This window comes from Elephas maximus, chromosome 7 (genome assembly GCF_024166365.1).
Source record: "Elephas maximus indicus isolate mEleMax1 chromosome 7, mEleMax1 primary haplotype, whole genome shotgun sequence".
Classification (NCBI taxonomy): Eukaryota; Metazoa; Chordata; class Mammalia; order Proboscidea; family Elephantidae; genus Elephas; species Elephas maximus.
The window spans coordinates 37,817,864-37,842,005 of record NC_064825.1 but is presented as its reverse complement, the minus strand read 5'-3'; the positions used below and the strand labels follow the sequence as shown (position 1 = coordinate 37,842,005).

The following is a 24,142-nucleotide window of genomic DNA, read 5'->3' as shown; positions in this document are numbered from 1 at the left end:
ATGTAAAGTTGTTCTATAAATCAGAAAGTAATACTCAGATACAAGGGGCTATTATCCTTGTTATCATACAATACTACTAGATCGACAATCACCTAAGCATTTTGTAGGTTACACGGTAACCATGGGCCTGGTTGAAGAGTCTACACCTTGAATGTGCAGTCAGAGTAAGCTGTTGTCTTTTAGGGGCTCTTGGGGCTAGAGTGTATGTTTTCAATAAAAAAAATCCTTAGAGATTGTTTTGCCAGGCAGGACATAATGTGGGCCTGGGGAACGAGGAGGGAGGTGTTTTCTTTTCACAGCCTCACTGATGTGCAGGTAAGCCCTGACATTCTAAAAGCACAGCTAACATGTGGTACCAGAAAGGCTTCTTCTGATAAAAAAATACACCCCTGGGATACCATTCACCGATCCACATTTCATAAATTCTCTTGTAAGCTTTCTGCTGTGTTTTTTTTCTCTCCCAAAGCACACTTAAACTGGAAAACTGAGGCAATATGTTGGATCACAGATGGCATGGACTCCTTAAAAAAAAAAAAAAAATCACCTGAGCGTTTCAGGGAAAAACTGAAAGAAAACTGTTAAAGGTTTTCCTTTTCCCTCAGGGGAGGATTCTTTGAGTTATTTCATCTGCCAACTTATTCAACTATTTCTAACATCTCTGTGTGCCAAGCCCTGGGTCAGGCCCTGGGGACCACAAACTTCAAGGAACTCAGAGTCTGCTGAGGGAAGTATTCATGAAAGCAAACAGACTAAAAGAAGAGCCCAGGGCATCACTGCAGTACTGTGGAGGCACAAGGGTTGGGAGAGGAGGGGCAGGTTGTTTCTCTGTGTCTCAAACTCCTATTTGCCCTTCCAGGCCCTTCAAGCCAGCTTCTTCCATGTTCAACAGATTTTCCCTCCTCTAGGCTTTTGAAGTTCTTAACTGTAGCTCACCTGGTGGTCATCTCAGATGCCTTGCCTGCTTAGTTTTGGCCAAACCAGTCTCCAGCCTTACTTTTCTCCCTGCAATTTGATCTTAATAATTAAAATGCCATCTACAAATTATAATTAGGCTATGGCTTGAAATATAATTCCCATCCCTTCCTCCATTTCATATGTTTCTTTAATTAAAAACATTTACTAAGCATCAGGAGTATGTCAGGAATCTCGGTTTTAGCAATTCTCAGCTTCTGATTTTTTCTAGATACATTCAGTTTTTACACATTATAATTTCATGGCAGGAACTTCCCTGGTGGGATCTTCTTGGTGACAATATGAGATAGGATTTTCTACAGGTAAACAATTTTGTTTCCTGGAGCTGTTGTACCATCTGTATAGTTCTTCTTCTCTTAACCAAGAGTTTTCTTTTCTCCTGTACTCTGTCCAAGTTCTTTATGCCTCTTACTATGGCCTCTTTTAATGATTTGCTCTCCTTTCCCCTGCTCTGATCTCCCATTAGACTGGAGGACCTGGACACCAGGGATTCTGTAACTTAACCCCATATTTCTAAAACTTGGCATGCCATAACCTTAATATGGGTCTCAGGTCTTATTCCCATGGTACACTTGCCACTCCATTCTTTCCATCACCACACAGGAGTCAAGCGGGTTCCCCTGACCTACACACTGGCTGGGAACTCCCTACTTCATGATCCATGATTTCTGCTTCTTCAAATCGTGAAGTTGCTCAAAATCTGGGCAGGAGTTAGAAAGCAGAGCAAGTGCCAAAGCACCCCCTCACATTGGGGATTTGTGGTCGTAGAGAGAAAGAAGCAGCCCACACATGGGCCAGTGTTGCCGCTGGGGCACTCCTGGTCTTTTCTTTCATGCAAAGGTCAGTTGCTGAGTGTGCTCACTGCACGTGGTGAGGTGAATGGTGATGGTGGTGGGAGTGGTGATGTTGATGATGAAGAAAGAAATGATACTTGGTGTGATCATTAATTTTATGTGACAATTTTATGGTCCCTAGTTGTCTGGTCAAATGCTAGCATAGAAGTTGCTATGAAGATACTTTGCAGATGTGATTAACTTTTACAGTTTGTTGACTTTAAGTAAAGGAGATTGTCTTTACTTAAATAATGTGAGTGGGCCTCATTCAATCAGTTGAAGGCCGAAGAGAAAAAAATGAAGGTTTCCTGGAGAAGAGATTCTGCCTCAAGACTGTAACATAGAAATTCTGCCTTAGTTTCCAGCCTACAGGCTTGCCCTATGGATTTCAGACTCGTCATCAAATCTTGTCTGAATTTCCAGCCTGCCCTGTAAATTTCGGACTTGTTATCCCCCATAACCACATAAGCCAATTTCTTAAAATAAATCTCTTTATACACAGACAGATTTATATATCCAACTGTTGTTGTTAGGCGCTGTCAAGTCAGTTCTGACTCATAGCAACAGAAGAAAACTAGGCCCAGTACTGTGCCGTTCTATGTTTGAGCCCAATGTTGCAGCCACTGTGTCAATCCATCTCGTTGAAGGTCCTCCTCTTTTTTGCTGACCTTCTACTTCACCAAGCATAATGTCATTTCATTCTCCAGGGACTGGTCGTACATGTCCAAAGTACGTGAGATGAAGTCTTGCCATTCTCCCTTCTAAGGAGCATTCTGTCTGTACCTCTTTCAAGACAGATTTGCTCGTACTTATATATATATATATATATACACACATGTAAAACTCCCATTGGTTCTGTTTTTCTGCAGAACCCTGTTACATTTAGCATCAAGAAAATTATTACTGAATTTGGATAACAAAAAACAGCATGGCAGTATGACGAGAGTAAAACCAACAAAAAGGTTGTTTTATTCTATCATATCTATCATGTGCTATATTCATGTCTTATCTGTCTACTAGGTATGAAGATGGGATTTATGTCTGGTTAATCCCTATCCTTTATAACACCTAGCATACCACTTGACAGTCAATCTTTCATTTTTGAGCACTATTAAGTGCTAGGTACTCTTTAAGGCTCTGGAAATGCAGCAATACATAAAACATAAACAGGATATATTCAATAAATCAAAGAATTAAAAATAAGAACTGAAGTCACATATATAAAGTGTTTTCTACTTCTTCCACTTAATACACGTATTTATAAAATCAAAAAGCCAAACCCACTGCTGTTGAGTCGATTTCATGTCATTGAGACACCATATGGTGTCTGAGGTTGTAAATCTCCACAGAAGCAGACTACCACATCGTTCTCTCCCAGAGCTGCTGGTGGTTTCGAACCACTGACCTTTTGGTTAGCAGTAGATCACTTTAACCACTGCGCCACCAGGGCTTCTTGAATTGACAAATAAATCACCAATTTTTCCCTCTTTACTGGATCATTGGCATCAGCCTATAAACATTGTTATAAAAAATGAACTCTACCCTCTAGTTACTATCCTACTTCATCCTCCTCTATAGAGAAGCTCAAAGAAGATGTCTGTATTCACTATCATCAGTTCTTCTCCTTTCATTGTGTCACAAATCTCATAAAAATTGTTCTTTCAAGGTAACCAAGCTCCATGTTGTTAAATACAATAATTAATTTTCAGTTCCCATCTTACATGACTGACTGACAGCGTTTGCAGCAGCTGATCACAACCTCCTCTGGAAATACTTTCTTTTCTTAGCTCTCAGAATGCTATACTTTCTTGATTTCCTTCTGCTTTACTGGCTGTTCCAGAAATACTTTCTTTTCTTAGCTCTCAGAATGCTATACTTTCTTGATTTCCTTCTGCTTTACTGGCTGTTCCTCCTTATTCTTCTTTGTTGGTCCCTCCTCTTCTCCTTGAGTGACTGACCTTGGAGAGCTTCGAGGTTCAGTATGTCTCTTCTGTTAGCTGCTTCGCCTACAGGAGCATCTTCTACTCAAGTAGTAGCATCTCTATCACTTTGATTTTTTAGGTCAAAATCTTTGAAATTTTTCTTCACTTCTGTCATGGACTGAATTGTGTCCCCCCCCCCCCCAAATATGTGGCAACTTGGTGAAGCCATGATTCCCTGTATAGTGTGGTTGTCCTCCATTTTGTGATTGTAATTTTATATTAAAGAATATTAGGGTGGGGTTGTAACACCCTTACTAGGGTCAAATCCTTGATCCTATGTATAGGGAGTTTCCCTGGGGTGTGGCCTGCACTACCTTTTATCTTACAAGAGATAAAAGGAAAGGAAAGCGAGCAGAGAGTGGAGACCTCATACCACCAAGAAAACAGTGCCAGAAGCAGAGCGTGTCCTCTGGACCTAGGGTTCCTGCTTGGAGAAGCTCCTAGTCGAGGGAAAGATTGATGACAAGGACCTTCCTTAGCTGGGAATCAAACTGGGTCTCCCTCATAGAAGGTGAGACTTTTACCAGTGAAGCTCCACTACCCCAGGCTAAGAATCCAAAACAACAACAACAAAAAAACCCCAAACCTATTGCCCTTGAGCTGATTCCAACTCATAGCGATGCTATAGGACAGAGTAGAACTGCCTCACAGAGTTTCCAAGGAGTGGATGGTGGATTCAGATTGCTCATCTTTTTGTTGGAAGCTGAGCTCTTAACCACTGCACCATCAGGGCTCCAGGCTAAGTATAGCTCCTCCTTTATGCCCACATGCTCCTGGATTTTACCATTAGCACCTGCCAAATTATATTGGTAATACCTATTCATATGTCTGTCTCCTGTCATGAGGTTATCTGATCATTGATGACACAAACTGTTTTTAATGTTGTATCCCTAGTGCCTAGTATTTTCTAGCAGTGTTATGGATTGAACTGTGTCCCCCCAAAATATGTGCTGGGATCCTAACTTCTATATTTGTGGATGTAATCCTGTTTCGGAATAGGGTTTTCTTTGTTATGTTAATGAGCCCATATCAGGGGAGGGTGTGTCCTAAAACTAATAACTTTTCAGTTAAAAAGAGTAGAATGACACTAAAGCAAGCATGTACTGGGGAAGACAGATGCCATGTGAAGTTAATCTACAAGCCAAGGAATCAAGGAAGGTCCAAGGCTTCCGAGAAGGAAAGAATCAACAAGGCCAAGACCCTGATTTAGACTTATAACCTACAAAACTGTGAGAAAATAAATTTTGATTCTTTCAAGTCACTCATTTACAGCAGCACTAGATAACTAAGACAAAAAAAAAAAGACAAGCACTTAGCAAATTCTTAGTAAATATCTGCTGACCGGTTTTATGAGAATAGGTTAATACATTGCATATAAGCACCATCCCTTAACTAAAGGCCCCATCTATTCCCCCTTAAGTTGCTCTTTTGTTTGAGGAAGTTCTTTCCAGATTGAGGAAGATAAGTTGCATTCTCCCTTACCCGACCCCCGAGCTCTGAAAATAAGATTTTAAGGCGAAAATGTTATTTCCTTCCCAAAAAACACCTACATGGTCAAAGTTTTTCTGGAGACTAGGTTAAGCCAGCATTTCAAAATTATTTTTCATTAGCTATTGATTATTATTTGCGGCAGGGGGGAGGTTTTTTTTTTTTTTATGGCTAAATAAGGTTAGAAAATGCTTTACTAGCATTTCTTTATTTAATAAAGTACTTCTCAGATCCTTTATTTGATCATGAACCTTTATTTATGAAGTATTTCACAGATCTGGTGTTACACAGAACACACTTCTCGAAATAACACTTTGAGGAAAACTGAAACTGGTGTCACTGCACTGAATTTTAGACTTTTATTTATTGTTATTGAAAAGTATATACAGCAAAACATACTGAATTTCAGACTCTGGAAGGCTGATTAAAGCTGAGTCCTAGAGGAGTCTTCCTGTGGCTTATCAACTAGAGGTCTGACTTTATATGTTTCCCAACTGTCTTTGTCATTTAGTGTTGCTGTGACAGAAGTGCCACAGGTAGATGGCTTTAACAAAGAGAAATTTATTCTCTCACAGCCTAGCAGGCAAGAAGTGCAAATTCAGGGTATTGGCTTCGGGGAAGGCTTTCTGTTGGTCCTAGGGGAAGGTCCTTGTCGTTAATTTTCCCCTGGTCTAGGAGGTTTTCAGCACAGGGGCCTTGGGTCCAAAGGACACATGCTTCTGGCTCTTCTTACTTGGCGGTAATGAGGTCACCCCATCTTTCTGCTCGCTTCTTTCCTTTTATATCTCAAAAGACATTGACTTAAGATACAGCCTAATCTTGTAGACTGAGTTCTGCCTCATTAACATAACTGCTTCTAATCCTACCTCATTGACATCATAGAGGCAGGATTTACAACACATTGGAAAATCACATCAGAGGACAAAATGGTGGACAATCACCCAATACTGGGAATCACGGCCTAGCCATGTTGACACACATTTTTGAGGGACACAATTCAATTCATAACACCAACAAAATATTTAGTTTGATCTCTACAAATCGTGATATATAATGTGCTAATGACACGTTGAATAAACAAGACTAAAGGAATGTAATTGGACAGCAGTAATGTTAATCTAAGAAGCCCTGGTGGCACAACGGTTAAGCGCTCAACTGCTAACTGAAAGGTTGGCGATTATAACTCACCCAGCTGATTTGTGAGAGAAAGAGCTGGTGACCTGCATCCCTAAAGATCATAGCCAAGAAAAGGCTATGGGGCAGTTCTACTCTGTCACATGGAGTCCCTCAGAGACAAAATTGACTCAACAGCACCTAACAACAGCAACAACAATGTTAATCTCAATTTCCTACTGGGCTCGTAAAGTTTATTCATTTAATATTTATCGCACAGTCAGGTTTTATGCCACACAATGGAGATGCTTCTTAAGTAAAACCTTGGGCAATCCATGAGTTCTCTGGTTCCTTTTAGGTAATAAAAGGTCCTGTGTTCACTGTAAGTTTCTCTTCCAAAGAAATTTAATGCATGTCCAGGCTCCATGGTGTAAGAAAGCTCAGCACACTGCAAGCAGAGCAGCTGATCGGTCTGTATTCATCAAAATAGAGATTTCTTTTGTAATATTGAAATACTTTCATGTGGTTTGTGGATGAATAATAGCTGTCCTGAGCCCCCTGAGTGGCCCACCACATTCACTGTCTGGAAGTCCCCAGGTCCCCACAATCCTACAGGTGAGTCACTCTGGTCCATTCATTGTATGAATTGGGGCCAGGTTTGTGTCAAGTTGTTAAATATTTTGAATAGCAGCCCTGACTGGAAGTGAAGAAAAGGCCAGAGTGGCTGGAGTCTAAGTGAGAATAGGGAAAGTGGTGTGAGATGAGGGCAGGCAGGGGCCAGACCCTGCAAAGGCTTGTAGGCTTGTAGGCCATGTTAAGAATTAAGAAAGCCACTGAGATGTTTAAGAAAAGGGGAGAAATGACATGATCATATATGCTTTTTAAAAGGCTCATTCTTTCTAAATGCCAAAAATTTCTTTGGACGGGAGGTTGTAGGAACTGAGCAATTGGCAGGGACCCAGGAATCAAAGAGCATAGCCAGCCCTTGCTGAATCCCTATTAACCAGGCTGGTGGGGCTCTGAGGCCTCAGCTGAGGAGGTGTCCACTGCCTGGAGCCTCTTCACTGGGCATGCTTATTTTAAATTGAGGTGGTACCTGGATCAGGGGAGCTGAGGGCTCTGAGTTGAGCAGGAAGACGAATCCCATAAGATGGGGAGAAGTCTGAATGGCTGTCAGAATTGGGGGAGGCAAAACTGGGGCTCAACGCCTGAGACCAAAAAAACAGTGAATGTAGGGAGTGGGGTTCAGCAGAGAGACCAAATCCTGAAACAGGCACAGAGCTCTAGGGAGGCAGCCTCCACATGGTTTCTGGACCAGAAACCTCGATTTAGCTGGTCAGTGTTAGGGCAAGAATCTTCACCTTTTCAAAGAAATCATCACCTCTACTTTATTAGAGTTCATTCTTTTAAGTTATATAAGAAGGCGGCCTGGCTGTTAGTGGACCCTGAGTTTTTGAAATCTTGATGAAAAAAATCAGAGACTCACAAAATTGCCTGCTATTTTCTATCTCTAGAGCTAAAAATGTCAAGTATTCTGTCTAGCAAATACTGTTTCTTAGAGCAAAATTATGATGGGCCCTTTGATTACAAAGGTGTACACAAAGGACAGGTCTATCCATTTTCTTAGGGGAAACTGTGAAATCACCCTTAGCATAAGGCAGATGTTGAGTTGTTGGAGTTTGGAAATATATACTGCTGTGTTTGAGCCAGTGTTGGCCTCTGAGGCTTTTACTTTTTGTGGGGAGGGTGCAGGAAGAAGTGCTGAGCTAGGAAAGAAGAAATGTTCTCCTGGCCAGTGACAACTAGAACTGGGTCTGATGTTTGTTCCTGAGGGACAGGCAGGAGTTTTGTTGGAATTTGGGCAACTCCAAATGTCGAAGCTCAGAGTAGAGAAGCGGAAGGTGTTATGTAGGTGAGAGACTTTGTAAGACTTCTGGTTTAAGCAGTTGTGCTTTTGGGGACCAAGTGACAAAGTGGCACAGAGCTGAGGAGATGGCCTTTCTGCTCTCCTCTGCACAGGCCTTGGAACTACTCTGATAGCTTAGGGAGTGCTCGTTTCTGGGACACTGAGAGAAGACCTTAACTGAAAATCCTCAAGCACCAAAAACGGTGAAAGCAAGACTCCTCACGGGGTTGGGGGTCAGAGTGGGAGAGGAAGGACATGGGAGATGCAGCATGGTAACTAGAAGGGGCAAAGTTTGTAAGCTTTTATGAGGACCACTTTAGGGATGCCGAGAAATAATTTAGAACATTTTTTGGGCGGGCTGGGAGTTTAAAGGGTTAGATTTCAGCAATAAAATCACATGAATTTAGAGTTGTCATTTGAGGTAGCAATACAAGGGTAACCTTGTCAGTCCCCCCTATGAATAACTTCAGGACCAGGGTTTGGCAGATAAGGTCCTCACTACATGGCTCTAAACATGAAGATGGCAAAGTAACATGAGTCTGAGGTGAACTGTGACTCTTTTTTTCTTTTTCTAAATCCACAATGCAATTTAAATTAAAAAAATTTACAACTATGTATTGTACCTTTGGAAACCCTGGTGGCATAGTGGTTAAGTGTTACGGCTGCTAACTAAAGGGTCGGCAGTTTGAATCCACCAGGTGCTCCTTGGAAACTGTATGGGGCAGTTCTACTCTGTACTATAGGGTTGCTATGAGAATCAACTCGATGACAGTGGGTTTGGTTTTTTTGATTTTATTCTACCTTCCCCTCGACTGCTGTAGCATTTCACCTCTGACAATATGCTTTTCCAATCATGTTTCTGGGAACATAGTTAAGTACTCAAAGCCCATCAAGAGTGAGCCATTGAGTTAATAAGGTCAGCTGGGGTGATCTTTTTTAGATTCCTAGGAAATGAGCAAACTAAAATTGCTTAGACAGGCCAGAAAGAATCTGTTTCAGGGGTACTGCTTCTATGTGCTCTGTTCTACATTTTTTTTTTTTTTTTATAATAGAGCATTGAAACAAATAATAACAGAAGCATTTCTATCTTTCCCTCTGCAGGAAGAATGCCTGAGGAGCCCAGTGTACTAGTTAACGTGATTGTAGGCCGAAATGTCCCAAATTCCTCTCCACAAATACCTCGAGAAGATGATTCAGTTATTGGATAAGACTCTGTAACCAATCTCTGAGAAGTAAAATACGTAAAGGAGAAATTAAAGAGAAAAGATCATGAATAATACGTGCATGGAATTTAGCCTAAGGTGATGATTTCTTTATCTTTCAGCATTTTAACTACTTTAGTTCTGGAGTCGGGGGCGCTGGCAGGGGATAAATTCCTACAACGGAGCTTCGATTACTTTCCATCTCCAGGTTGCAACGCCATGTGCTTAAACAATGCGTGAACAGTAGGTGGCGCCCGTAATCTTAAAAGATAGCATAATCTTCAAAGATAGTCAAGAAGGTAGGAAAGCTTGTAGAAAAACAGTCAAGGATGGAAACTATAAAAATAACTATTCAAGGGTTTTCCACTATTGGTGTCCTTGGAGATGTTCTTTGGAGTAATGGTTTGGTGGTCAGATATGTTTGGGGAAAAATTATATACTTTCTCTGCTTTTGGAGATTTCCAATGCACACTGGCAAAGAGATGTTTTTGAGTTCTTTGGTGAAGACACCTGATACCAGGGGGCCCTTTCTTTGAGTAGAAACCTATTAAAACCTACTATATCATCAGTGTTTTGTGAACGCATTTTGGGAAATACTGATCAAATTCAGCCCGTTGCAAAGAAGGAACAGCTCCAACTATCTCGAAGAAGCATTCCTTACATATGGCTATCTGAAACTTTTTTCTTTGACATTCTTAAGGCAGTGCTGTTAATAATAATAGTAGCTAACACTGATTTAGAACTTATAATATGACATATTCTAAGTGTCAGTGCCTTCTCTCTTTCGTTACTATGACATACCACTTTTAGGCTGTGAATATTTTTAGGACAGGATATTTCATTTTTGAAATCTCAAGCCCTTGTACAGTATCTGGTATATAGTAAACCATTAATAAGTACACTATTTAGGAAGACTCTGGAAAATAGGCCTGGACATTCTGCCCCAGATTAGAAGGGCCATTGTCTGTTCCACAAATCTCTTCTCTGTGAAGACCAGTTGAGAGCATACAGCCACCTCCAGCTTCCCTCCCTGGGAGTCCTGTTTTCCTTCTCTGAACTTAATACATTATTGTTAGTATGACTTATGTGCAAATTAATCTTACATGATCTTGTGGTATATTTTGAATTTTTATATGATTGCTATCTAGAGTTTTTTGTTTTTTCCCCAAAACATACAGCTTGCCCCTCTGTGTCTAGTGTAAGCTGTAGATGTAGAATATTATACTCTCCATATTCCACTGATAGTAACTCTATCCCGCCATTTTTCTTTTCCATATTGGAATGTTTGAGATTTTCGAGCTTGCTTTTTTCCCTCTCAGTATTAATAATTAAATTTGAGTGCTTAACCTTAAAACTAACCACTTTCTAGGCACAATTTCAATGAACTTCAGCAAGCCAGGAAAGAGAAATGTTCCCACTTCCCTTTCAGTTGCAAAAAGCAGATGCTGTTTTCAGCATTGAATTGTCCTTGCTAATGTTATACCTAGAAAGGAGTCTTACATGCTATTTGAACTTCAGGGATTATTGCTATGTTCTGTGAGTTGTAATCTTGAAAAAGACCATACTTTTAACTGGCCTTACTTCCTATGTGGCCCTGGTAATAATATTTAAATGGCTGTCTACTTTTTGAAAGTGAAAAGAGTTGTGCACTCTTTGCTGAGCCATAGGAGGATTATTATTCCATCCCTGTTCTCACACATGCAAGGAGGTTAGAACAAATAAAACCTCTGCCTTGGTGGATTTCTCATTTAAACAAAGAGACTCTAATGTTATCTCTGTGTCTCAGTTTCCTCATCCTTAAAATGAGCATAATAAAACATGGGGTTATTATGAGATTAACCAAAACCAAACCCATTGCTGTCGAGTCGATTCTGACTCATAGAGACCCTATAGTACAGAGTGGAACTGTCCATAGAGTTTCCAAGGAGCACCTGGTGGATTCAAACTGCTGACTTTTGGGTTAGCAGCCATAACTCTTAAGCACTACGCCACCAGTGTTTCCTTGTTATGAGATTAACCTACTTAAAACAGCGACTGACTCAAAAGCACCAGGTAAGTATTAGCTCTTTACAGTTCTATGTGTTCCCGAGTGTGGTGTCCACTGCTGACAATTGTTCTGTGAGGAGAATGAACACTGATTTGGGGTCAAAACTTGATTTTTAGTCCAACTTTGTTAGTAGCTATAGAGCCTTTGGAAGCTCATTTAGCCTTTCTGAACTCCCTTTTCCTAATCTAACACTTAGAATTCTTTTGTGAATCCCCAGAATTAATGTATGTGAAAGTGCTTCATATCTCAGAAAGTGCTATGCTAATGAATCCTGACAGTGATGAAATGACAAAGCGGTCCCCCAGTCTACAATTCTGAGCTAGGATGATGAAAATATGTTAGCATGTTTTAGATAGAATGTTAGAGTCAATCTCCTAGGCTACAGTGACTTGTTAAAATGCCACCATATTTATTCAACACTTTTTCGTTCATTAAACATTTTTTGACAGACTGCTATGTGCCAGGCACTGTGCGATAGTTGAGCATATAACATCAATAAGGTGGAGAACTTGTTTTCAGAAGCTAACCATCTAGTTGAGATGACAGACATGTAAACAAATATATGAGATAAGGTTTAACAGCTGGTCGTTTTATCTTACATACTGTTTTAAGTGTCTAAGAAACAGGTGGAGGAGAAGTAGTTGGAGGAGAGAGGTTCAGCCCTTGGAAGGCAGAACAAGGTTCTAGAATGTCACCTTGCTTGACTTCTCCCATATGCAACACCCTTCCAGACACCTGTTATCTGATGGGTAAGCGGAGGCTGCATGCGTGGGAGAAGCACAGGAACATGTAGGTAAGGCCATCCATGAAGACTGCCGGATACTATATTTAGGTCAACTGACTTATGCTATAGAGGTAAGTCATGTCTTGTGGGTGTGGGTGTGGGTGTGTGTGTGAGAGAGAAAAGAGAGAGAGAGAGAGAGAGATCTGCTCATTTGTATTTAAGGAAATGATGGTGAACAATTATAAGTACACTTAGAAAATTTAACTGTAAATCATAACTATAAAATGAAAACAAAATTTTCTAAGTACACTATGAATCATATTCTCAGCCATAAAACTATACTCCTTATAAAATTCTCCACTATTATTTGCGTGATTACCAAAACTATAATATGGGTATGACCATCACAATGGATTTAACTACCTATCATAGAGTTTATACCAGGGAGGTTGTTTGATGTGGTAGAAAGAAACAGGCAATAAATATTTGAATGAAAGAAATGGAATAGGGAAAGAAAGAAGGAGGAATGGAAAGAAAGGAGGGAGGGAGAGAAGAGGGAGGGTAAATGTGACGGGTATTAAAATAGAATATTTAAATCCCAGCTCTGATTCTCTCTAGTTATGTGACCTTTGGCAAGTTGCTTAAACTCTCTGAACTTTATTTTCTTCATCTGAACCTGGGATGATACCTTTTGGGGTGATCGTGAAAATTAAAAACTACTTCTGTAAAATACTTGGCAAATAATAAGTGATTAATAAATTGTTGCTGGTAATTTTTGTACTTAGGTAAATGGTCATTCTGCTACCACTCATCGCCATCACCAAAACTGGGTACAACATTATTTTACACAATTTCTTACATGGTTATAGACATCAGACTATACATGTTATAAAGGTGCAGTTTGTAGAACATGGTCAGGTGTTTGGAAAATAAGAAGTGCGTTGTTAAAATAAGTAAAATACCAGCTTAAAAGGGCCAAATTTTCAATGTTATAATAATAGGATATAAAAAATAGGATATATGTCTCAGAAAATCTAAAAGAGAACACCAAACCTTTTATCACCTGAGGAAAAGTAAATGTAACAAGTATCAAGCATCTGAATACCATTCAAACTGTAACACACACATAAAGCCATGAAGTTCTCACCTATTCTTCCTTTGTAATTAAGGTGTTTTTGGAACCATAACTGATAGTGAGTTTTTCACCCTAGCATCAGGAGTGAAAGGTAAAGAGTCATACTCACCGATAGGATCTGGTCTCCCCTCTGGAGCTCCCCACTTAGGTCTGCTGGTCCACCGGCCAAAATGAAGGACACAAAAATACCTTCTCCATCTTCCCCGCCCACAATGTTGAAGCCCAGGCCAGTGGAACCTTTGTGCAGGACCACCTTGCGGGGCTCCCTGCAGAAACAAATAGAGAACATAGCTCATAGGGTGACTCACTCAAGAGTTAGGTTGCTTTTACTTTCATTGGGATATATAATACTGGCAGTTCATTACCTATGAGAATGGATTCCCAAAATAAGATACATTTACACATCAAGAAAGAAGCTAAAATCAAGGCAGGTGTCTTAGATTCTCACTGTAATAACTACAAAAATACCTTATAAAATCATTCCCTAATTCCAAAACATTTTCTTAAATTAGGCCCACCTCTGTATTTCCTTTGTTTAAAACATTTGTTCTTACATTGTGCATCGTAACAGGTACTCAGTAGGTTGGGTGTACCCAAAAGAGGGGGAAATTCTGGGGGGCCAAGAGAATGGGCCAGATCAAGAAAGATATTACATACCACTCTATGAGTTTGTTGTTTGTTTGACTGTTTATTAACATACACTCCATAGGCAGTGGGGACTCATGGGAGGACTTTGGAGTTACTAAGAATATTTGATCCATTTTAGGAAGATTAACAATTTGCAGGTGCCAAGAATATTTGAATTCATTTTAGGAAGATTAACAAATGGTCATGTGTAGGGTTGACTGGGGGAGGGTGGTTATAACAGGAAAGGCAAACATGAGAGAGGAAATTTGAAAGGAGAAAGAGTAGGTACAGAGACTGACTCAGGCATTAGAGGAGGAGGGGATAGAAAGCAGCTAAGTAACTTTCAAGTGGGGGCGGGCAGTAGAGTCCAGTGTAATGAGGATGAGTGAGACTTTGGAAATGCTGAGTTCCAAGTGATGGTGGAGTATCCATGCGCAGATGCCCTGAAGTAGTAAGAAAAAAACATTAGGAATTTGGGGACTGAGAGAGAGGGTCATCAATAAAAGGTGACAGACAGAATCTTGAACCAACAGCTCACTAAGTGTGTGTGTAGGTCAGAAAATTATGGAACTGTAGAATTCTAAGGGATATTAGAAGGCACCTAGTCCAATTTTTGCTATGAGTAGTTTTCAAAAATGCATTCTGGAAGCCTTAGGTTTGACATAGGTGGCTTTTGTATCACTCACCCTCTTCGCCCAAACATCTCAGTTTCAATCACTGAAGTTCCTCTTTGATCTGTTTTTATATATTGGATTTTCCTGCTCTTAGTGATGTAAGAATGGCAAAAACCTACTCAATACATTTCCATACCAGTAGCTATCAGTCAGAACTGACTCGATGGCAGCGGGTGTGGTATTTTTTTTTGGTCAACAGACAGTGTGTTATTCGCTGTCACATACTCATGAATAAAGCAGTACACTATATTTACCCTTATTATAAGAAGGAGCATAAAATGCATATCACAGCTTGGACCGTATGTTATGCAGCATTATATTAAGTCAGAGGTGACAACATGGAGTTCATTCATTTTATTCTACAAATATTTTGTGAGTACCTACTATGTGCTGTAAAACTATGTGAAACTGTTCCAGGTGCTTGGAATGTATGTAAACAAAACAAAGATACCTGCCCTTATGGGGGCATATACCCAGCAAGGAATAGGTGCAATTAATAAGTTCATTATATAATTATGTTAGAAAGTAATACATGCTTTGGAAGAAAAGAAAGCAGAACAGTGTAAGTGGGATAGCTTGTGGCAGGGGTGGGCCTGGGTATGCTTCACTGAGAAGGTGACATTTGAGGAAAGACTGACAGAGATGCGGAGGCTCATCACGTGGGTAAATGGAGGAGGAGTATTCCAGCTACCGGGAACAGTCAGGGCAGAGGCCCTAATGTGGGAGTGTGCCAAATGTTATCAAGGAAGAGCTAGGAGGTCAGTGTGGCTCCACTGAGTGAATGAGGGAAGGAAAATACTAGTAGATGAGATAAGTGTATTAGTTTTCTATTGCTGAGTAACAAATTACAACAAACTGAGTGGCTTAAAACACCCATTATTATCTCACAGTTCTGTAGGCCAGAAGACCAGGTGGGCTCAACTGGGTTCTATCAAAAATGGGAAAATTTGAGCTTTATGGAGGGAGCCTTGTATTTTAATAAAAATGAGAGAGAATATGATTCCTACAGAAGTAAGAATTTTCCTTACATTTTTAATAAGCTGAAAGAATTTAGCTTTAAAAAACCATTAGGAACATAATTCAGGTCACTGAATAGTACATGTAAAAAAATGTTGAAATGGCAAATGTTTTGTTGTATATACATTTACTTCAATTAAAAAAAGCCTTATCAAACATCACCCCTGTCACTTATCTATATTACCTTCAGGCATTTGTATTGGTGATCCCTACACTTTGACATATTGCTTCCTGTTTGTAATACACAAAACACATGATGTTTGAGTGACAGTCAATTTTATTTATGTTACCTAGACCTCATTTTTTTTCCAACTCTGAACAAGACTTTTGAACTACATGGCTTAAGATTTTCTCAACTTGTGAGACATAAATTTTTTTTTAATATAATTTTATGTAACAGTAAAATACAAGGCTTATTTTAGTAATAGAGGGAAATGACAAAGAAGTAAATTTATAAAACAGGATGTAAATAGAATGTCCTGAGCACACACCAAATAATTTACTTTTTCTGATTTAAAGCTCTAATAATAATTCATTATATTAAAGTGTAGATTTTAAACTATTTTCATGTATATTCTTCCCATTAAAGAATCATAATCCAGTAAAGTATTAGAAGTTCTATTTCACTGATGCTTAGCTAAATCAACTTGTTTAAGTTCACACAGCTAGTAAGGACAGAGATAGTCCCTTTACTATAAGTTAAATGCTTTGTCCATGAAATAGAGAACTTAAACAATGAAAACAAAACAAAATAAAACAAAAACTAAGGTAAAATATACTTTATAAAGGCCTAAGGAGGACCTAAGTTTAAAGAGGAATTGCAATATTTTTGCAGACTATGTTTTCCAGGGTTTATTGACACTCAGGGGTTTATTTTAACTGTCCTTAGCTTCTATCATTTGAACCACATGATTCAGTACTTTTTCATAGGTTGCCTTGTGCTGTTCTCTCTCTAAATGCCGTGGTATCCACAGTACTGGCTCCATGCTCCCTAGTTCACGCCTGGACTATTAGAGTAGCCTCCAAATGCAAAGTCTCCTTGATTCTAGTTTCAGTCTTCCAAATGTGTCCTCCCCAAAATACAAATCTGATTCTCTTCTGTGCTTAAATGGCTCCAGCCACCCTGTGCCCCAGACACATCGAACTCCTCTCATGTCCCTGAATTTGATCTTGCCTCATGTCTCCATGCCTTAGCTCAGGCTGTCTTAAAATTCAGTTCGAGTGTTACTTCTCTGACCTCCCAGGTACAGGCACTCACTTGCTCTTTGGGTTCCTACTGTGTCTTGGACACATAACTCAATTGTAGCATTGATCGCACTGCAGCAATTGCTACTATACATCATTATACAAGAACAGTGAAACAAAACTGTAACTCTTATTCAGGATTTAGTTTCTGGAAACCATCCCTGACCCTCTCCCCACCCTACCACTCCAGATAGGATCAGGTACCTCTCCTCTGCAATCCCCTAGCATTCTATTAAAAAAAACAAAAACAAAAACAAAAAAAGTTGGTATGGAGTTGATTCTGACTCATAGAGACCCTATAGGACAGGGTAGAACTGCCCTCTAGGGTTTCCAAGGAGTGCGTGGTGGATTTGAACTCCTGGCCTTTTGGTTAGCAGCCAAACGCTTAACCACTGCGCACCAGAGCTCCAGCGTTCTGTCTATATGTCTATCATAATGCCATCTGTACTGGAGTGGGGTACATTTCTTTCTCTCCGTTAACGGTGATCACCTGAGGGCAGGGACCATGTCATTTACTTTTTGTCCACAATACTTGGCACATAGTAGGTACTCACTGTCTGCTAATTTCAGTTTTCATATTAGATTTTAAGGATGGAACCTATAGAAGATGGATCCTGGTTACTCATATTATCAGTATGTAAAACATTATGCAACCAAATGAAAATATATTTTGTTAATTCATCCAAATTTCCATAAGCAAACATCAGTGGAGTACCTACTTTGTGTCAGGTACTGTGAATACAGAGATTAAGGAGCCCGGGGTGGGAGGAGCCACACGTAAACAAACAGTTCTAAAAGCAGAGACCTGAGAGATGTTCTATGACAGAAACATTTACACCAGAAACTAAAGCAGCCAAGAGCAAAGAACGGCTGGCCTTCTTCTAAAAAGATTTTGTCCTTTTTTTCATCATCACCTGGATGAAACAGGCTACATTCATTTATGCAGTGTTATTTTTCTTTTAATGTGATGTAAGAAGCCTTCATAATTATAAATCCTCTGAATGCTGAACGAGCGGAAAGATGCCAGCCTGACTGGCTCCCAGCTGGGGCGGACCAGCAGCCTATAACCTGGTTTGGTGGGAGCTTCAGAGGATGTTGTAGGTCAGCTGGGATGTTGTCAGGAGAGTGGAGCAGGGCGCTACGGGCTCTTTCTCCCTAAACCAGGTGGTACAAGAAGGTTCAGGATTCAAAAAAGGAAGCTACTACTTAACCTCGAGGCTTTCTCGTGGCCATTAGTAGACAGTTCGTTGCACTTTGAACCACTGGGGCCTGTGAAGTCACTCCAAGCCAGTTGCAGTTGAGTCAATTCTTACTCAAAACAATGCCATGCATGTCAAAGTAGAATTGTGCTCCATAAGGTTTTCAATGCCTGATTTTTCAGAAGTAGGTCGCCAGGCCTTTCTTCCAAGATGCCTCTGGGTGAACTCAAACCTTCAACATTTCAATTAGCAGCCAAGTGTTAAACATTTGCACCACTCAGGGACTTCAAAGTCATTCTAACCAACACCAAAATATCCACGGTGGGAGAGAGTGTGGTGTAGTGGGAGGTAAGCTATACAAATGTTTCTGGTCATCTTTCTAAAGTACCTATCTGACTATGTTACTCTCTTGCTCACATGTATTCTAGGCATCTTGGTGCCCTCAAGATAAGATCTAAACTTCTAATTATGGCATTAAAACTTCTAATCATTTGATCTTTGCCTGCCTCTCCAACGTCTAACTTCACAGTGCCCCCATGGGTGCCATTTTCCAGCCATACGAGGCTCCATCCATAGCTTCTCCTACCATGCTGTTCCATGCCTCATTGTCCTTGCCCAGGCTAGTCTCTTTGGTTAGAATGATAACATCTCCTGCTCTTCCTCTTTAAAAAAAAAAAAAAAAAATTATTGTACTTTAGGTGAAAGTTTACAGAGAAAATTAATTTCTCATTAACTAATACACAAATTATTTTGTGACAATGATTGCCAATGCTGTGATGTGTCAACACTCTCCCCTTTTCCACTCCAGGTTCCTTGTTTCCATTTGTCCAGTTTTCCTGTCCCTTCCTGCCTTCTCATCTTTGCTTTTGGGCTGGTGTGCCCATTTAATTTCCTATATATGACTGAACTAGGAAGCACTTCCCTCACGTGTATTATTGTTTGCCCTATAAACCTGTTTAATCTTTGGCTGAAGGTTGAACCTTGGGAGTAACTTCAGTACTGTACTAAAAGGGTGTCCAAGGGCCATATTCTGAGGGTTTTTCCAGTCTCTGTCAGACCAGCAAGTCTGGTCTTTTTTCTTTTTCTGTGAATTTGAATTTTGTTCTACATTTTTCTCTAGCTCTGTCTGGGACCCTCCTTTATAATCCCTGCCAGAGCAGTCAGTGTAATAGCCAGGCACCATCTAGCTGTTCTGGACACAGTCTGGTGGAGGCTGTGGTAGCTGTGGTCCGTTAGTCCCTTGGATTAGTCTTTCCTGTGTGTCTTTGGTTTTATTCATTCTCCTTTCCTCCAGCCGGGATGGAACCAGTAGATGTATCTTAGCTGGCTGCTCGCAGGCTTTTGAGACCCCAGACACTACTCACCACAGTGAGATGTAGAACATTTTCTTTATAAACTATGTTATGCCAGTTGAGTTAGATGTCCCTCGGATCTCCTGCTCTTCTTGTCTACCTAATGAACTTCTTTTCCCGTAAGACTGAGGCCAGTTGTCATCTCCTTCTCTTGGCTGTTCCCTCCACTCTTGCCTCCAGACAAACTGACCAATTTTCCTATTTTGAAACCACATTATAGTTTTCTTGGCCATACTACTATCATTGCCTTTACTGACTTGAAATTACTTTGTTTACCTATCTATTGATACTGTGAATCTCAAAGGATAATGACCATTGTTTACTTATTTTTGTCATTTTGGAAGTTAGTACAAGGCTAGGTATGTAGGAGACACATTAAAAAAACAAAGTTTGATAAATAAATAAGAAAAAAAAGCTAGGGGTTGGTAGAAATGGTACCAAATTGAATTGAATACTGGTTCCACCATTCCCAGGGTCTGTGGGAACCCAGACAAGCCATCTATGGATTATTTTTCTTGGTTGAGGAATGTGGGAAATAACAGTTGCCTCACAGGAAAGTGGTGAAATTCAGATAAGACAGTGATCTAAAAGTGTCTAGAAAAGAAAAAAAAAAAAAAGTATACATTAAGAATCTATTTCCAGCCATTTGGCAGATTGTTGCTGTCATTAGGTGCCATCAAGTAGGTTCCCACTCACAGCAACCTTACCCACAGTAGGACAAAATGCTGTCCAGTCCTGTGCCATTCTCACAATCATTGCTATGTTTGAACTCACTGTTGCAGCCACTCATTGAGGTCTCCTTTTTTTTTTTTTTTTGCTGACCCTCTACTTTAATAAGCATGATGTTCTTCTCCAGTGATTGGTCCCTTTTGATGATGTGTCCAAAGTAAGCAAGACAAAGGCTCACCATCCTCACTTCTAAGAAGCATTCTGCCTGTACTTCCTCCAAGACAGATTTTTTTCCTTCTTCTGGCACTCCTTGGCATATTAAATACACTACAATTCGATTGCTTCAATTCTCCTGCAGTCTTTCTTTTTCATTGTCCACAAGTATACGAGGTGATTGAAAAGACCATGGCTGAGGCAGGCTCACCACAGTCATCAAAGTGACATCTTTGCTTTTTAACACTTAAAAAGAGGTCTTTTGCAGCGGGTTTGCCTGATGTAATATGTCATTTAATTTCCTGACCACTGTTTCCATGGACATTGTTGATCCAAGGAGAATGAAATCCTGACAACTTCAATTTCTCCACCATTTATCATGATGTTGTTTATTGGTTCAGTTGTAAAGATTTTTGTTTTCTTAATTAGATATCCTGAAAAATCCCTCCCATTACAGAGCAGATAAAATTCTGAATAGAATATTTTATAAAATACTGTTAAACACTTGGCTGAAATAAAGCCAGAATGAAAGTTCAGAGAAGAAAGAAAGTACTGAGACTAACAGTGAACTAAAGAGCATCTGCTGGTTCCCAAAGAGCTAGCATTGCAGGTTTGATGGCTACATGGAGAATAGGATCATGTGGGCCCAGGTGTGGGGGTCAGATCAGAGAACCCTGAGCAAGAAATACCAGAACCCTAAAAACCTACACCCTAAGCAAAAGGAGAAACCACAAAAAGCGAATCAATCAATGATGTCAAGGATCCGTATCTGCTCTGATGTGACTCAAAGCAAGAGGAAAGGGCCTAGTAAGCTAGTCTGAGTATGCTTGAAACGTGGGAAAAAAAATGTAATTCGGGGCAGGATTCCTAAAAAACTGAGTAAATTGGGAGAAGAAAAGAAGGAGAGTCAGCAAACACACTAGGAGGAAAAATTTAGCTATGTATGTCCAGTATCTTGAAGCAAATGTGCTCTCCACGTCCCTGATATGAATGTGCTGCTCTGCTTGGTCAGGGTAGCCCAGGGGATGGGTTCATCTGGCTATCCTAGCTCAGTAACAATAGCTGTTAATGTCATGTCGCTGATATCCCTCCCTCAGAATTCAGGCTCATCAAGCCACATGCTGTTTAAAATGTGGCTTCCCATAGTGCTTTTCCTAATGGGAGCAAATGTGCCTGTTTGCTCATGTGGGCATTCTAGTACCTTGAGCAGTTATATTTCTCATTGTAAATTAAAAACTTGTTATTGCAGCATTCATGCTCTTCTCTTGTAACTCTATCCTTTAAGCTTGATTACCCTTGGATACACTGATAAAAAATAACACTTCAGAGCATGTAAACCTAATGTCCAGATGGACTGTTACCCTGTGAGGTCATGCATGAAAGGCTAGCTGGTCTTCCTGGATCCTCTCTTCTCCATTTCTTTATAAATGCAACTGTATTAATGTGAGCAATGTCATTAAGGAAAGGAGAGAGTGGTAGGAGATCAAAGTAATTTTCAGTAGAATAGGAAAATGTATCAACGTAACTGAAGAGGGAGGCACAGCAAAGGTGGTTGCTTGGAGGTCAACAACAGAAGACTTTAAGGCTGATGCTTGATTCTAACGGACATCTTATGTCTAAATGAGCTAGCTTCTCAGAAGCTCATAATACAACATGTGTCTCATATTCAACTAATTGATTAATTTGGTCAATTAGTCAAATGGGCTAACTTATTAGACATTCAAGCAGATTGTGGGATATCATGTAGATACAAAAAGATAAAGAGCCCTTGTTTAACTGCTACTTTAAGGATGTTATTTAGAATAATACACTAGGAATCTGGCATCACAGTGGAAGACCTATGCTCTAGACTGTAAATATGCAATGGAAGGTAGGATGAATTCAGAAAAATAATCACCACACAGATATTGAGTATTTGGTAAACGTACTGTGGTACAGTGTGGAATAAAAAGAACACTATTAGACGGAGATAGTACAGTGTACTGTGATACTGGGAAAGGAAGAGGCTTTGGGCTTAGGAGCTTGACAGACCTAGCCTTAAATCATAGTCCTATCAATTAAGAGTTGAGTGACCTTGGTGGAGTTTCTGAAGTTTTTATTTATTTTCTAGCTGTAAATTGTAGACAATAATATCTATTTTATAGTGTTGTGGTGGAGATCAACTGAAAAACAAATAAAATACTTGGATCACACAATAGGTGCTCAGTGAACATTAAGTCACTTCCTTTCCCTCTAAGGAGTTATAACCTTTGGAAAGCAAATATGTACCCTTAAAAATATATCAATAACACAAGCACACATATGTCAACTACCAAATGAGAGACCTGGGTGGCACAAATGGTTTGTACTTGACTATTAACTGAAAGATTGGTCTTTCAAACTCATCCAGCAGTGCTATGAAGAAAGGCCTAGAGATCTGCTTCTGTAAAGATTACAGCCAAAAAAAAATTCTATGAAGCTCAGTTCTACTCTGTAGCACATGGGATTGCCATGATTTGGAAATAACTTAAGGACAACAGGTTTGGTTTGATTTTATTAATTAAGGAAAAAAGGTTAAGGTCATGGAGAAAGTAGAGTCTGAGCTAGACCTTAACAATGGGTAGAAATTAGATAAATAAAGAAGGAAAATAGATGGCATTTCAGTAGATGCCATGAGCCCAAGGCTGGAGGGAGCATATCCAAGAAGTGTTTAGAGAACAAGAAGTATCCCAGTTTGGATGAGGCGTCCATGGCAAGGAAAATAGAAGACTGAGGAAGATTGGGGAGGAACTTGGATGACATGCTAAGGAATTCAGACTATACTTAGATCATGGGAAGGCAGTGAATGCTTTTGCATTCAGGGAAGGCTCAGCAATTGCAGTAACTTCTATTTGTAAGCCAGAAATATTTATGTTATATTGTGTTGATTCTATGACCTCCCAAGCTTGCCTGCAAGGAGCTTAGCTAAACATTCTGAAGGTCTGTAAAGGCATCCCTGCTGTAAAGCCAGGAGCTTTAGTTAAGTCTGTGACATAAGGCCTTGGGTTTAACTGCTAAGATCTATCCTGCATACTTTGTAAAACTCTCTCTTAACTTGCTTTTCTGGAGAAAATCTTGGACTTAGTTATACATCTGAGATTAAATATAATATCCTTAGCAAAAGGAATTGAAAAGGCAAATAAAATAATTTTTCTTCCACAACCATAAATCAATTATAGATTTGTGTTAATATTTGATTTTGAAATATTTGGAATTTTTGCTTTTTCACACATAAAATACGATAATCTAGTAAGCACGTTTCAACTCAATTTGCTTTTGCCTAAATTTCTCAAAAGGATGAATAAGAAAGCAGCAAAATCTTGCTCCTACATATGCTCTGACTTTCCATAATCAAACTTTCTAATCTTTTTTTTTTTAATCTCCGAAGTAAAAGAACAAAGATTAACCCTCTTGCTTTCTTTTATTTCATAATATTTTGGCTGAAAACTTCCCAATTAAGTTATATACTCTATCCATGACAGATATTTGCTTCTGCACCCTGTTGATTTTGAATTTTTAAAGAGCAGTCAATTATAAAAGAAATAATTTTAGCCTTCTTGTTAAATAAAAGAAAACTGTAACCATTGTAAAGAGTTATTTTTTCACAGTTACATTATTTGTCCTCAAGCTTTCATGACCGGTGAAATACCATTTGACAACACTATGAATGCCGGGGTATAAACAAAACTAATATTTGATAAAAGAATTAGAGGGAAAAAAAAAACC

At 39.6% G+C, this 24,142-nt stretch overlaps 1 protein-coding gene and 1 long non-coding RNA gene across 18 annotated transcripts in view; one reads left to right on the top strand and one right to left on the bottom strand.

Moving 5' to 3' along the window:
• DLG2 (discs large MAGUK scaffold protein 2) overlaps nt 1-24,142 on the bottom strand; it is a 2,175,949-nt gene that overhangs the window by 377,930 nt on the left and 1,773,877 nt on the right. For all 15 annotated transcript variants that reach the window (XM_049891082.1, XM_049891084.1, XM_049891085.1 and 12 more), the window contains one exon: nt 13,512-13,668. In XM_049891082.1, coding sequence (XP_049747039.1) covers nt 13,512-13,668 — 157 coding nt within the window. The remainder of the gene's footprint in view (nt 1-13,511; nt 13,669-24,142) is intronic.
• Nucleotides 1-24,142, top strand: part of LOC126079782 (uncharacterized) — a 262,037-nt gene that overhangs the window by 99,337 nt on the left and 138,558 nt on the right. For all 3 annotated transcript variants that reach the window (XR_007518251.1, XR_007518250.1, XR_007518252.1), the window contains 2 exons: nt 9,396-9,595; nt 12,275-12,336. This is a non-coding gene — a long non-coding RNA (uncharacterized LOC126079782). The remainder of the gene's footprint in view (nt 1-9,395; nt 9,596-12,274; nt 12,337-24,142) is intronic.